Source organism: Eulemur rufifrons, chromosome 5, assembly GCF_041146395.1.
Source record: "Eulemur rufifrons isolate Redbay chromosome 5, OSU_ERuf_1, whole genome shotgun sequence".
In the NCBI taxonomy this organism is placed as follows: Eukaryota; Metazoa; Chordata; class Mammalia; order Primates; family Lemuridae; genus Eulemur; species Eulemur rufifrons.
Genome location: NC_090987.1, coordinates 39,985,193 through 39,998,024, shown reverse-complemented (window position 1 = coordinate 39,998,024; position 12,832 = coordinate 39,985,193). Strand labels below are relative to the sequence as shown.

Genomic DNA, 12,832 nt, shown 5'->3' with positions numbered 1-12,832 from the left:
TTGGCCCTCACTATGTGCTGGGGAAACTGGAATGAAGACAGGGGAGTCTCTGATCTCGTGGGGCTTTGCCTGGAGTCGGGCAGGAGGTGTGATCACGCTCAATAAATATGTACACAAGTAAATAAGAGGAACAATTTCAGATGGGGATGACATTTTCTGAAATAGGGTTGTGTGACTAATAGTGAGTGGCTGCTGCTGCAGGGGGTTGGCCAAGGAGGCCTGCAGTGGGATGGAGGAAGCCATGGCAACATGAGGGTCCCAGGCAAGGATGAAACAAAGGGCAAGGCCTGTGAAGATGTGTTTGGGGACACGAGAAGGCAGGAGTGGCTGAAGTGCAGGATGGGAGAGCGAGCGGAGCTGAGGTTGGCAGGGCTGCCAGGGCTCAGGTGCCGTAGAACTCTGCAGGCTAGAGTGGAGCTTCTGGATTCTGTCCTCAGTGCAGTGGAAGGCTTGGGACAGTTCTGAGCCACCAAGTGATCTGAGCTGTCATTCAGGCTCCAGTGTGGCCAATAGACTCTGTCAGTGGGAAGCCACCATTGTGTCCTCATGGTAATCCGTGTTCTTTGGGCTTGGCACCTTGTCCTATTCTTGTTCAGCGGGACATGTTCACTGTGGGGTCCAAGCAAAGAACAACGTAACAAATAAACTAAGTGAAGCAAGAGTCGGTTTGACTATCAAGAAGATCCTGATGAAGTATCCGTAACACACAGGCTCAGGAACAAGTGTTAGCTGCAAAGGCAGATTGGTATCAGCCCAGGATCAGGCAAAACGGGCCAAGTCTCAGCAGCGCCAGCAGTCACTTGCCCTAGTGTGGCTTTTCTGGAGAGACATAGTCCAAATGTTCACCCAGCTTTGCTATCTCTGTGTTTGATACCTGTTACGCCCGCCCCATCCTGCAGCTTCATTTGTAAAGGGATCTATCGCTTGATGCTTGCCCAGGCTTGTTTGAGCATAGGCTGACAAAAGCAGAAAGCAGCAAAATTCCCACTGGGGTGCTTGGAGAAAGCTTTTGGGTTTTGTTTGCAAAGCACGTTGTTACCGTCCGGGTCAGCTTCCAGCTTCTGTGCAGCTGAAGTAACATGTAGTCTCTCAGATTTAGCAGTAAAACTCTATTTTTGTCCAATTTGCCTTCCAGCAATATCAATATTACTGACAAATTTCTAACTGTCCTTTAACTCTGCATCCATCTAAGAGACCAAGAGAGGCTTCCCAAATAAGAATTCTCTTCCCAGCGAATGATAAATGGAAATACTTTGTAAGGCAACAGGGCTTTTACGTGGTCTCTTTGTTTTTTGTTGTTTTTTTTTTGTTTGTTTGTTTTAAGCTTTTTCTCAAATATTATCAGTTTAGAGCTAAGGAAAAGGGATCAAAATTCCACAACTTGGTTTGAAAAAAGGTGAAAATGGCCCATGGCTGTACCCACAGAGATGCCACGACAGGCAAGCGTGCTTTGTGCTCCTCTCTGGGGCTCCAAGGGCCTGGCCACCCCCACCGGCTTTCCTTCCCAGAAGGCAATGTGCCCGATACAAAAGAACTAGAATAAACAAGGAGAAACATTTTTTTGAAAGAATCAGAACTCTCTGTTCTTTTTTTTCTGCCTAGACTTGTTTTATTCCATCCTTGTTATTTCTGGAAAAATGCTGTTGTAATCATCTCTTCCAAAGTGAGTTACTTTGCTCTGTGTTAAGGGAAAGAATGCACTTCTCCAAGCCAAAAATAAAATAAATGCCTTCAGTCCTTGTTCACCACAATTTGCTCCATGTCAGCTGAGATAATTCATCATTATCTCTGCAAGTCCTGATGGGCAGAATTTACTTCACACAAAAAAGTAGCCAGACACTGGGTTTCAATTTTCACTTAATGCAAGTCAGTCCTTTGTGGTAAAATAAATAAATAAATAAATAAATAAAATAAAATAATGAGCTTAAAGCCTATCGATTTATGTTTTTACTGGGGCGTTTTTCTGTCTTCTTTTAAGTTTCGCCACCGGCTGTGTTGTGAACGGGGGAAACGTGAGGTGCTCCTGCAAACCTGGCTACACAGGGACACAGTGCGAAAGGTGGGTGCCGCAGGTGGGGGCGGGGTGGGCTCTGCCAGCTGCAGGCTCAGGGCTGCGGGTGGGGCCCGTGGGCGGTGGCTCAGCTGGGGTGGAGCTGTGAGTTTTACTGAAGGCTGGAAAAAGTCTCTTGGGAAAAATACAAGACTACTCACTTAAGAAATCATTAACGTCTTCCTCTTTCTTGCCTTGCACTTGTTTCAGAAATCTGAGAATGAGGCACAACACATACACAAACCCACATATAGCTCCACGTGCCCCCAACACACACCCCACGTCCCTCTCCCTCCATATAAACTCATCCCTAGGGACCCCTCCCCTCAGTTCTGCCTCCCCCTCCCCCTGCATATCTCTAAATACTCCTAACCTCCCCCCATAGACCCCTACAGACCCCTCCCCGCAAAGCTACTCCTACATGCTCCTACCCCCATATAAACTCATTTCTGCACACCCTTCCCCCACATTCACTGCGCACGCGCACACACACCTCCATCCCCACACTATATTGTGAACCCTTTCAGGACAGTCTGCATCTTGTTGATTTCCGAATCTCTGGTGCCTAGCATGGCACTGTTCACATAATAGGAGGTCAGTAATGTCTGCAAAACAAAAGAATAAATGCTGTGGAATGGCAAGTGTAAAACTGATGCTAAAGGGCCACAGAGCCAAGCTTTAGTGGGTCACGAACACATTTTCATGATTAGCCGCTATGCGTAGGGCACCGCCGAGCGCCGTGCAGGGTAGAGAGGGTGCTACGGTCCAGCTGAGAAGGTGCCACACGTACAAGAAATGAATCATATGGCCCACATGTTTTTAAGTTTAAAATATTTATATTATAAAATTCAAACATGTGTATTATAAAAATAATGTAATACAAGTAAGCAAGCAAAGAACCAATGAGCCCCACCGCACCCCTGCTATGCCACAAGCTGAACGCATGCGCGCAGGTTCACACACGGTCCTATTCATAATCATTTTACCTGCAGCCACCGCTTTTAAAGGCTTGCTGCATATTCTTACACATCATTTCTACATGCAGGGAGTTTTTTAAAAAAACAAAAGTAGAATTCTGTTTTACTTTCTGTTTCGGCTTGTCTTATCATCTAATAGCATGTTAGTCATCTTGCTTGCTTTCCATAATCTTTCCATATCACTAAGCATGCATCGATAACATCACATCAGTCACGGAAAAGTTTCCACTGAGGTTCCATAATCCCCTACTCTTGGCTTTAGAGAGCCCTTGTCTGTTCTCCATTTAGAACAACACTAAAATTAAATCCTTGCAGCTAAATATTTGTGTACATAAATCCTCAAGACATAATTGTCCAAATGGATCCCCTTGGTCAAAGGATAGGTACATTTTTCAGGCTATGCATATATTTTACAAAATTGCCCTCCAGAAAGATTGACATTCCTACTAGCAGTGAAAGAGAATGAGCAACTGCCTGCCCCAATAGATATTGAAAATGGTCAATATTTTAAATGTTTGCCAATTTAATACGGAAAATTGTATCATTTTAATTTACATTTTTGTTTAATATTCTGATTGTATTTTTTCATGTGCTTATTGACCATTTACAAATCTTATTTTTTGAATTGTTTTCTAGGTCATTTACCTATTTTGTTATATCTGAAGGGACATCTTTCATTGTTTTCTTCCGTTTGCACAAAATTCTTTTATAGGAAATTAATCCTTCATAATATATGTTGCAAATATTCTTCTCAGTTTGACTTTTGCTTGTTTGTATGCTTTTTAGTTCTGTTTTTGTCAATTCTAGGTATGCAGTAGTTAAATTTTACTATAGTTGTGTCTGCTCTTTTGTCCTTTAGAGTTTCAGCCATCAGTATCATGCTTAGAGAGGTTATATAAATGTTTATGCATATTTTCTTTTAGTACTTCAGTGGCTTTATTTCTTACATTCAAGTCTTTATTTTGGTGGAAGTTTGGAACCTAATGTTTTCAGTGATTTTGCATATCACATACCGGATATATTTAAGGTCAGCATGTGAGGCAAAAATTGACCACAGTTCAAATAACCCTGAATATTCCAACATCTCATCTCTCGATAATCCAGGGCCATGTTGCATGAAATATATGTAATGTTTGGTTCCACTGCTGAACCATACTCAGTGTGAGATGTTTGCCTAAGAGAGGCATGAGGAACTAGAGCAGCATGAGGAACAGCAGGTTCATGTCCCCCATGTCATGTTCACTCCAGGGTGTGTGCTCCGTGAGTGACCTGGGCACAGACGTTCCAGCGCTTTTCTCTCTCTCACTCTCATGCTCTCACATCCTCTGTCTCTCTCTGTCTCTTTTACCAAGTCCATTTAGTTGAATTCACTACAGCTAAATGTGTATGTGCAAAATTTCTACATACACTTGCATTTGTTTCTGTACATTTTATTTCGTTTTGTGCCATTATCACCTCTGTATCATTTCTGAAAGTATGAAATGCCTTTGAGTATTGGGTTGAGCAAGACTCCCCTTGTATCTTTTATTTAAAATTTTTTGCTTAATCATTCTGGCAGATTCTTTTTCTGGATGAGTATTAGGAGAGTTTGACCAAATTTTCTAGAAAACAGAAAATTAATTCAACCAGATTTCCTAGGAAGGCATGACCACTCTAGACTGGGGTTATCTGAAGTGTTTACAGACCAGATAGGACTTCAGCAGGCCTAAGGGATGACGAGAACCCAGGGGAGCCGGGAGATGGAGGTGCAGGGCTGGAGGGGACTGGCATATTACAGGGACACGGAGCAGCAGCTAAGGAACCCAGACTCTGTCCTATGGTAAAAGAGACAATTTAAGGTTCTTCTAGTTTTCACTTTCCATTTCAGCAAAAGGAACATTTCTCACACCTGCCTCACATTTATTATTCATTCTTTCTTTCAATGAAAAATGTGTGGTGCTCCTAGTACGTGCCTGGAACAGGGCAAAGCACTGGACACACATGAGCAAGTGGAGCACAGACTCTGCCCTCCAGGGCTGTCCAGCCCAGTGGTGGACAGACCTAAAAACGAGCCACTACAACTGCGAGAGGTGGGAGAACCGGGCTAAGGGGGCTGCAACAGGAGGGACATCCGACCAGCGAGATGGGAAGTGGGTGGGGGGCGCTGGGGAGGGATTCCGGGCTCTGTGATTTAAGAGCCACAGGTCTCACACCTGGACAGGCTGCCTAATGCACTTCTCCTTCTGGTTCTTCACAAACAACAACGAAGCAGAAAACAGCAACAGGCTGGATGAGACATCCGTTTGGCAGGCGGCTCATTTGAAGAGAGATTTTTAATTAACAGTTCTCCTCTCAGCTTATGTTTGTTACAGTTGATGTCTCAAGAAAACAAGCTATTGTTTCTCTAAAGTTTTTAAAGCCTTTTTCACCGGTAAATGCCATTTTGATGTCAACATTCTTCATTTGTTAAACATGGATTGTACACCCAGGCTAGTCGTCAACTAGTCCATGATAAGTACAAGACAGTGGAGGGTGAAAAGTAGGAATATATATTACTCAGGATGCCAGTTAGGTAGAGAAGGCAGTGGCTGGCCTGGGGGAGGGCCAGGAAAGGCTTCCCAGACCTCACTATGCTCATATTACCTTTTCTCCCTCAGCCACACAGAGTCACTGATGACAAATATGTCCACTCTGTATTTGTTGTACCGATGTCATCTATGAAATCAGGAAGTTTTACTGCAGTCCTTTGTGTTTAGCTACTACCATAAAATTAAATAAGGGATGAGTTATTTCTTGTAATCAGTGAGCAATGGTTTGCAAGAATGAGGAAGAAGTGGAATCAAACCTCCTGAATATTTATGTGGCTTTAATGTAGGGTACTTTGTAATTATGAATCTTTTATGTGGAAAGTTTAGATTTAGGTAAGACATGTAGAAATAAAGCATTTCAGAGTATAGATCTTCTGCATGGCATGGTTTGTTAGGTACATACCTGGCTAGTCACAAAGTAAAGCCCCATTATTAGTACATTACCACCCTGCCTAGTAGACTTAGATAAGTCTCCTCAGCCTAGTTATGATCTTGACAGGGAATACACAGGCTTTCTGTTTCTCGTCTACTTTCTGAAATGTAATAATTTCCAATGATACCAATTAGAAAATGAATATTTCATCATGTCTTATAATGATAGCCACCTTTTATTGAGTGTCTATTATGTGCAGGCATTGTGCTAGATTCTTTGCTGCATTATCTCTCATATCCATTGGCCAAAATAGGTATTATTAGTCCAATCATTTATTTATTCATTCAACAAACACTTATCTGGCACCTGATACGTGCCAGGCACTATCCAGGTGCTAGGGGGATACATCAGTATGCAAAACAGTGAAAAAAACCATGTCTTTGTGGGGCTTATGTTTCCATGGGAGAAACTGTTGAAGAAACTGAAGCTCAAAGCCCAGCAGCCCAAGATCACACTAGGAAGTGGTGGAGGCAGGGTTCCAGCCACGTCTTCCCGATCCTGTGAGAGCACTGCAACCATGAGTGCAAACCTGAATTATGCAGACTTGAAAAAATAAAATAGGAAGCATTAAGACAGCCCTCCTTCATGCAAAAATTTGAAATTATATGACTCTCTAAATTTATTTCTATGAGGAAATTCAAGGGGTAAATATCTGTATCAAGAAACATTCATGCTTGCAAATCTCTGTCAGCCTTCTTCCCATAGGGTTATGATATTGCAAACAGAAAGCTAGAAGTTGAAAAAATTAGGGATAAATGAGGAGTTGTTTAGCTGTTTCTCTTCCTTTCTGTATTTTGTGTAGGTGTGCACCAGGATATTTTGGGAATCCCCAGAAATTTGGAGGCAGCTGCCAACCATGCAATTGTAATGGCAACGGCCAGGCAGGCAGTTGCGACCCCCTGACTGGAGGTAAGACCACCACACTCCTCTGCTAACCTGCATTTATAAAACTGGCGTCAAACAACAGGCTAAGAACACAAGCACAAATTTTCAGGAAGCATGATGTACACTTCCAGCTAATAAATTTTCTCCTTGTTATAACAACCCTGGGAATACTTAGGTAGTATTTGCAGATTTGGTGAATAACTTACTTCAATTAGTTTTTTTTTAAGTAAATTGTTTTTAAAACTCAACTAATTTTAAATAAAATCACTCCCGCCCCTGCTTTGGTAATTTTGCTGAGATGTCCCTTTGAGGTTGTAGGGTTGTCATCACATCTTGCTTCACGTGTGGATCTGAGGAAGTCAGAGTACTCTTCCTCTTATATCAATACATGTTCTGGGATGTGTGTGGGTAATTGGGGTGAATTTTACACACCAAGGAAAAGATAATTAGTAGGAGTTAGGAGGGTTCATTAGGAACAACTCAGAACAAAAAAGAAGACCACCTCTTCCTTCTTTGACAGAGATACTAATATGACTTATCAGGAAGATGCCACTGATTCAGGGTAACACCAAACACTTAGGTAAAATCTCTCATCTTATAGTCATGGACGAGGTGAAGCACTAGCCCTGGACGTGTGGATTAGCTCTGGTCCCGGGGCAATTCCCAAAGGAATGCAGAGTGAATGGTGGATGCCGGTCTAGAGTGGGGTGTTGTTGTCTTGCCTCAGGACTTCACCCTCAGCTACGTCTTGTTCAACACTTTCGACTTGGGTGGAATGTGGAAAGCATGTCCCCAGTTATCAGATGACACAACTGTTGGGAAGAATAGTGTAGGGGCCAAGAGAAAACTTGCCCTTCACTGCCTGAAGGTTCACTGAAAATCTACCGACAAAAGGCAGATCAATAGGAGAAAATGTATACAAAATTTTATTTTAATGTGCATAATACAGGGGAATCACAGGAGACTGGTTACCCACTAACTCAGTGGAGTTCAGATACTTCTATACCCTTCTTCATTGGGGAAAGAGAGACAGGGAAATGTGGATGATTTTAAGGGGCATAGTAAATGACTTCAGGAGGATTCAGTGGGCATGGAGGACATATAATGAGGCCTGGGACAAAGTCTGTTGGGCCTGCAGAGCAGATGACAGTTGGTGACAAAAGTTGGTCCAGGTGTGTAGACAGACTTCAGTCTTTCTTCCTGTGATATGAGTTCAGTTAATGAAAACTCATAAGGGTCCCAGAAGTAATCGTTTTCTTCTTTGGCAGGTCTGGACTGTGGGCAGATAAGGGGGTATCAGAGTAAAGCTTCTTCCAGCATCTGCTGGGCTCCAAGGGCCTTTGATTTAAAATAATCAGCACATGAGGGAGCCATATTTGGGGGTGAAATTCCCTAGCTCCTTCCATAGCAAATGCCCCTTATGACACATTTAGAATACAAAAGGGCCTCTGCACACTGAAAGGATGGGCCAGTTCTAACCAGACAAAACTATGTTAAGGACATGCACGTGGTCTGACAGTTGAATGGAAAAAAACATCAATCTTTAGGTATGTGATAAGTGAGATGTGGTTTAGTAGCAGGAGGTGTAAAAAGGCTTAAGGTTGTCATCAGCAGTTAGCCCAGTGTGGCTCAATGGTGTGATGTGGCCCCTAAGACGGCTCATGCTATCTCTACTGAGTTCTAGTGTCCAGAGCCAAGTGTCCACCGTTCCATGGCATTCTGCTCACAGAAGTCCCTGTGTCAGGGTTGTTTATGTCTTTAGATGACAGTAGATGAGCTACGGTGTGTTCAGAAAGAGTGTGAGACTGTGAAGGGACTTGGAACCTGTCACATGAGGAAGGACTGAGCACGGCAGTGAGAGGAGGACCCAGAAGGGACCTACTTGGCAGGCTGGTGTGTGGGGGAAGGTTGATCTTGTTCTCTGTGGCAGAAGGGACAGAACTTATAGCAAAAAGTGAAAGCAAGGGGGAGATCTATTTTAAATCATTCTAAGGAAGAAGTGCCGAATGTTTAAAACGTTTAAAGATGAAATGGACTGTTTAAAAGGAGGTGATTTCAACTGTCACTGGAGCTATTCAAGAACTTTCAACATCACACACAACTTATTCATGGGATTACTGCCTCCCTAACTCTCATTTCCCCTATTCCAGTAACAAAAATAAGCAACCTGAAATGAGAATGGGAACTATTTGCTCCAAAAATGGAAGAAAATGTTCATGCATGAGACTGACTTGTTCATGTGAACTTTCTTTTTCTTTTTTATTCTTTTTCTTTCCCCCTCAACTAATAATGTACAGATTCCTTGGTGGTCAAAACTCAACCTTGTTGGGAAAATTGCACTGATAAATCAGCCACCCAGAGAAGCCTCATCCTCTATAAACTGCTCAGGGTACCGGGAGAAACAGTGAAAGCAATAAAACCATGTTTCCTGGCTGGAAGGCGTTTACAGACTAATCAAGGAAATAAAAGTGTCACAACTATATATACATATAAGAATGAGCAAAGATTTTTAAAAAGGATGAGTAAAAGAAACCTATGATTATATATAATAAATTAAAATGTATACAAATATATATAAAGGAAACGATTGTCTTTAAGTGGCAGGATCAAAGGTGATACTTTTATTTTTCTGACGTTCCTAAATTTTCCATTAATGAGCTTAGTTTTTTACAATTAAAAGTAGATGTGGTTTAAAATGTATGTATATACACACAAAGTGTGGAATGTTACTGGCTGCCAAGAAGAACAAACACGAAAGCCTCTTGTAGCATGTCTAGGAAAATGTCAAGCTTCATGTTTTGCTGTCGTGAAGTCAGATTATTTCTCAGAGGGCAGGGAGAGGGCATGTCTGTATACGAATGTGTGGCATAGGGACAAGAGGAGAAGTGGAGGGAGTAAAGAATGTCCTAGGATGTCTACTAGGCTTTCCTGACTGCAGCTGAGAAACTCGGCTTACATGTGCCACATGTGGTTGGCAGTGTGGGCCCATGACCATCGTGTACCTCTGTCTCTTGCGGCATCTGTCACTCTGTTTTTAATCTGTCTGCCTCCCCCGTGCGACTGTTAGATCACAGAGCAGTGACGATTTTGTCTTGATACCTTTGTATTTCCAGCACCTAGCACAGGCCACGGCACACCGTGGGTGCTCAAAGGTGCTCAATGAATGTTTGTTCAGTGTTCTTGAATGTTACTGGAAGAGGCATGAACATATGAAGAAAGCCTTAGCACTAATGATTAAGAGTTTTAATTTGATAAGCAAAGCATGGCCCTTTATAGAGATGATGCTTTGTAGAGAAGAAATGGACTGTATCACGCGATGGACTGTATCAAGCCTGCTGGGAGCTGAGAGAGCTCTCTTTCAGAAACGAGCTTTTCTGAAAAGCAATTTAAGAAGCAGATGAAGAGTAAGTTTAGTAACAATATCTCCTTTGGTTGTTTCCTGCTTTCAGACTGCGTAAACCAAGAACCCAAAGACAGCAGCCCCGCAGAAGAGTGTGATGGTGAGAAGATCAAGCCCTGCCTCTTTTCGGGCGGTGGGTTAGTGTAAGACACGTGAGCCCCGTGCTGGGACGTGCCGTTTCCAGTCTGGGAAACTTGCGGTGGGAGGAGGTGGGAGGAGGACTCCTTAGGGTCCCTTCCAGCCTCTCTCCACTACTGCCTGTATGACCTTTAGCAGGCGACCTTGCCTCTCTAAGCCTCAGTTTCATCATTTGCTAAATGGACATAATAACTAGACCTGCCTCATAGGGCTGTTGGAGAAATGCTTGTAAATCCCTTATCACAATGTGTATGGAAATAGCAAGCTCTCCATAGGTTAAAGCTATTTATTATTGTTTTCTGCACATGCAAACCAAGCAAGGAGTTGCATGGAATTGCCATTTCTTTTTAAAATGCTCCCTGTGTATAGGGCTCTCCTTTTCCCAGAATATGCATCCCTCCCTGAGAAGGCCAGGGCCATGACGTTTGCCTGCGACGATCTGTGTACACGTGTGTGAACTGGGCTGCACAGCCCCTGTGCTCTCTGCGTGCCGGCAGCTCCGGCGAAGCACGTTTGCCTTTGATTGTGGCCCCTGCAGATTGCGACAGCTGTGTGATGACCCTGCTGAATGACCTTAACGCCATGGGCGAGGATCTCCGCCTGGTCAAGTCTCGGCTGCAGGGCCTGAGTGCCAGTGCTGACACTCTGGAGCAGATGAGGCACATGGAGACCCAGGCCAAGGACCTGAGGGTAAATGCCCCGCAGCCCGGCGTAGACCCGGGGTGAATAGATGCTGTGGGAATGGGGAAGAGGCTGCCTCCTCCTAAGGCTCAGGGGTTTCCTCCTTCCTCTGATCCAAATGAAGATTAGATTTTTCCTGGTGTATTTGTGAATACACAAAACTAACATTTCTATGTGAACATCTTTTACTTACTGAACATTTCTGGGCTAATTTTTCTCTTTGAGCCTTTGTTTAGTTCAATGTCTTGCATTCAGAAGACTCAAACACAGATTTGTGTTCAATTGGTGTTAATTCTTTAAATGTTTGATAGAATTTTCCAGTGGCCCTGAGATTTTCTTTGTTAGAAGTTGTTTTTTTTTTTTTTAACAAACCTGAAATTCAATTTTTAAAAGATAGATATGAGACTAAAACCACACAGCTAGTACATGACAGTTCTAGAAAAATTCAAATCAAAATTAAATTCTAAGACCATGCTTTATCCACCAGACCTCTTATCCTGGTGTTCTGCTGATACTCTATATAGTAATGTGCCTCAGTTTTCCCCGATAAAATTAAAATAAAACTATCCTTTTGCCCTATCATATAAACAGTGTGAAGATTCAGCAGGAATAAGTAAGAGAAGGGAAGTAACATTTTTCAATGCTCATGTGCACATGACATTTTAGAATATCTGAGCTCACTTATCACCAAAACTAACTTTGCAGCTAAATATTATAATCCCCGATTTACTAGTGGCAGAGTAAGTCTTAGTTAATGAGGCTCATCTACTAAGTGGTAGACCTGGGGTTTGGACTTAAGCTCTAAAATCTGCATTCTTTTACCCAACCGGCGCTGGCTCTGACATACATATGGAAGTAATAGTATCATTTTTTCTTGTAAAATATTTTAAGATATTAATACTTTTTTCCAAAAAAAAAATTGAAAATAACCACTGCTCTAGATATAATGTACAGTAATGTTAGTGTTTAAAAGTCATGAGTCAGTTTAGCACTAAAAAAAAAGGGGGGACCTGGATTATGCTCCTGAAACAATCACTGCTCAGCCATGGACAAGTCACTCAACTTCTTTGGGATTCCATTTTCTCATTTGTGATATGAGGCTATTCAACTACATGAGCGCTGAGTTCCCTCCAGCTGTATTAGATTAGATTCTTTGTATCTAATGCTTCCTTCAATGAAGTAGCCATGTGTACTGCTTTTAGTATTGTCAGTTTGATTATAAATACTTAAAAACTATATTTAGTTTAAAATCTGAAAATGAGCCCATCAGGTAAGTAGTATCGCCCTTATTTCTGTAAGGTCAGGTCATTAATTCAAGTAAAGTATCTCTTGTCTATTCACGTTTTGCACGTTTGCTATTTTATTTCAGAGCTGTGTCACAATTTACATCAGAAAGTAGGTTCTTCATGTAACCTCTTTCAAAGAACCACATTTTTTTTTCCTGTGGATCCAGCATTGCTCTTGCTAAGTGACTCTTTTCATTTCATTACTAGGATTTAGTCTAAATTTCTACTCTAAAGTGACATCGACTTTGTGTTTTGTTTACAGAATCAGTTGTTCAACTACCGTTCTGCCATTTCAAATCACAGATCAAAAATCGACGGCCTGGAAAAAGAACTGAGTAATCTGAATCGTGACTTTGAGATTTTGCAAGAAAAGGTAATATGTTCGATTAATTAACTATTTTTTTCCACTTTCAAA

General features: G+C 42.2%; 1 protein-coding gene across 4 annotated transcripts in view; it reads left to right on the top strand.

Annotated features, from left to right (window-relative positions):
• The window catches only part of LAMA3 (laminin subunit alpha 3), a 229,945-nt gene that overhangs the window by 169,361 nt on the left and 47,752 nt on the right, over window positions 1-12,832 (top strand). For all 4 annotated transcript variants that reach the window (XM_069468522.1, XM_069468521.1, XM_069468520.1 and 1 more), the window contains 5 exons: window positions 1,979-2,059; window positions 6,830-6,936; window positions 10,362-10,412; window positions 10,989-11,140; window positions 12,680-12,790. In XM_069468522.1, coding sequence (XP_069324623.1) covers window positions 1,979-2,059; window positions 6,830-6,936; window positions 10,362-10,412; window positions 10,989-11,140; window positions 12,680-12,790 — 502 coding nt within the window. The remainder of the gene's footprint in view (window positions 1-1,978; window positions 2,060-6,829; window positions 6,937-10,361; window positions 10,413-10,988; window positions 11,141-12,679; window positions 12,791-12,832) is intronic.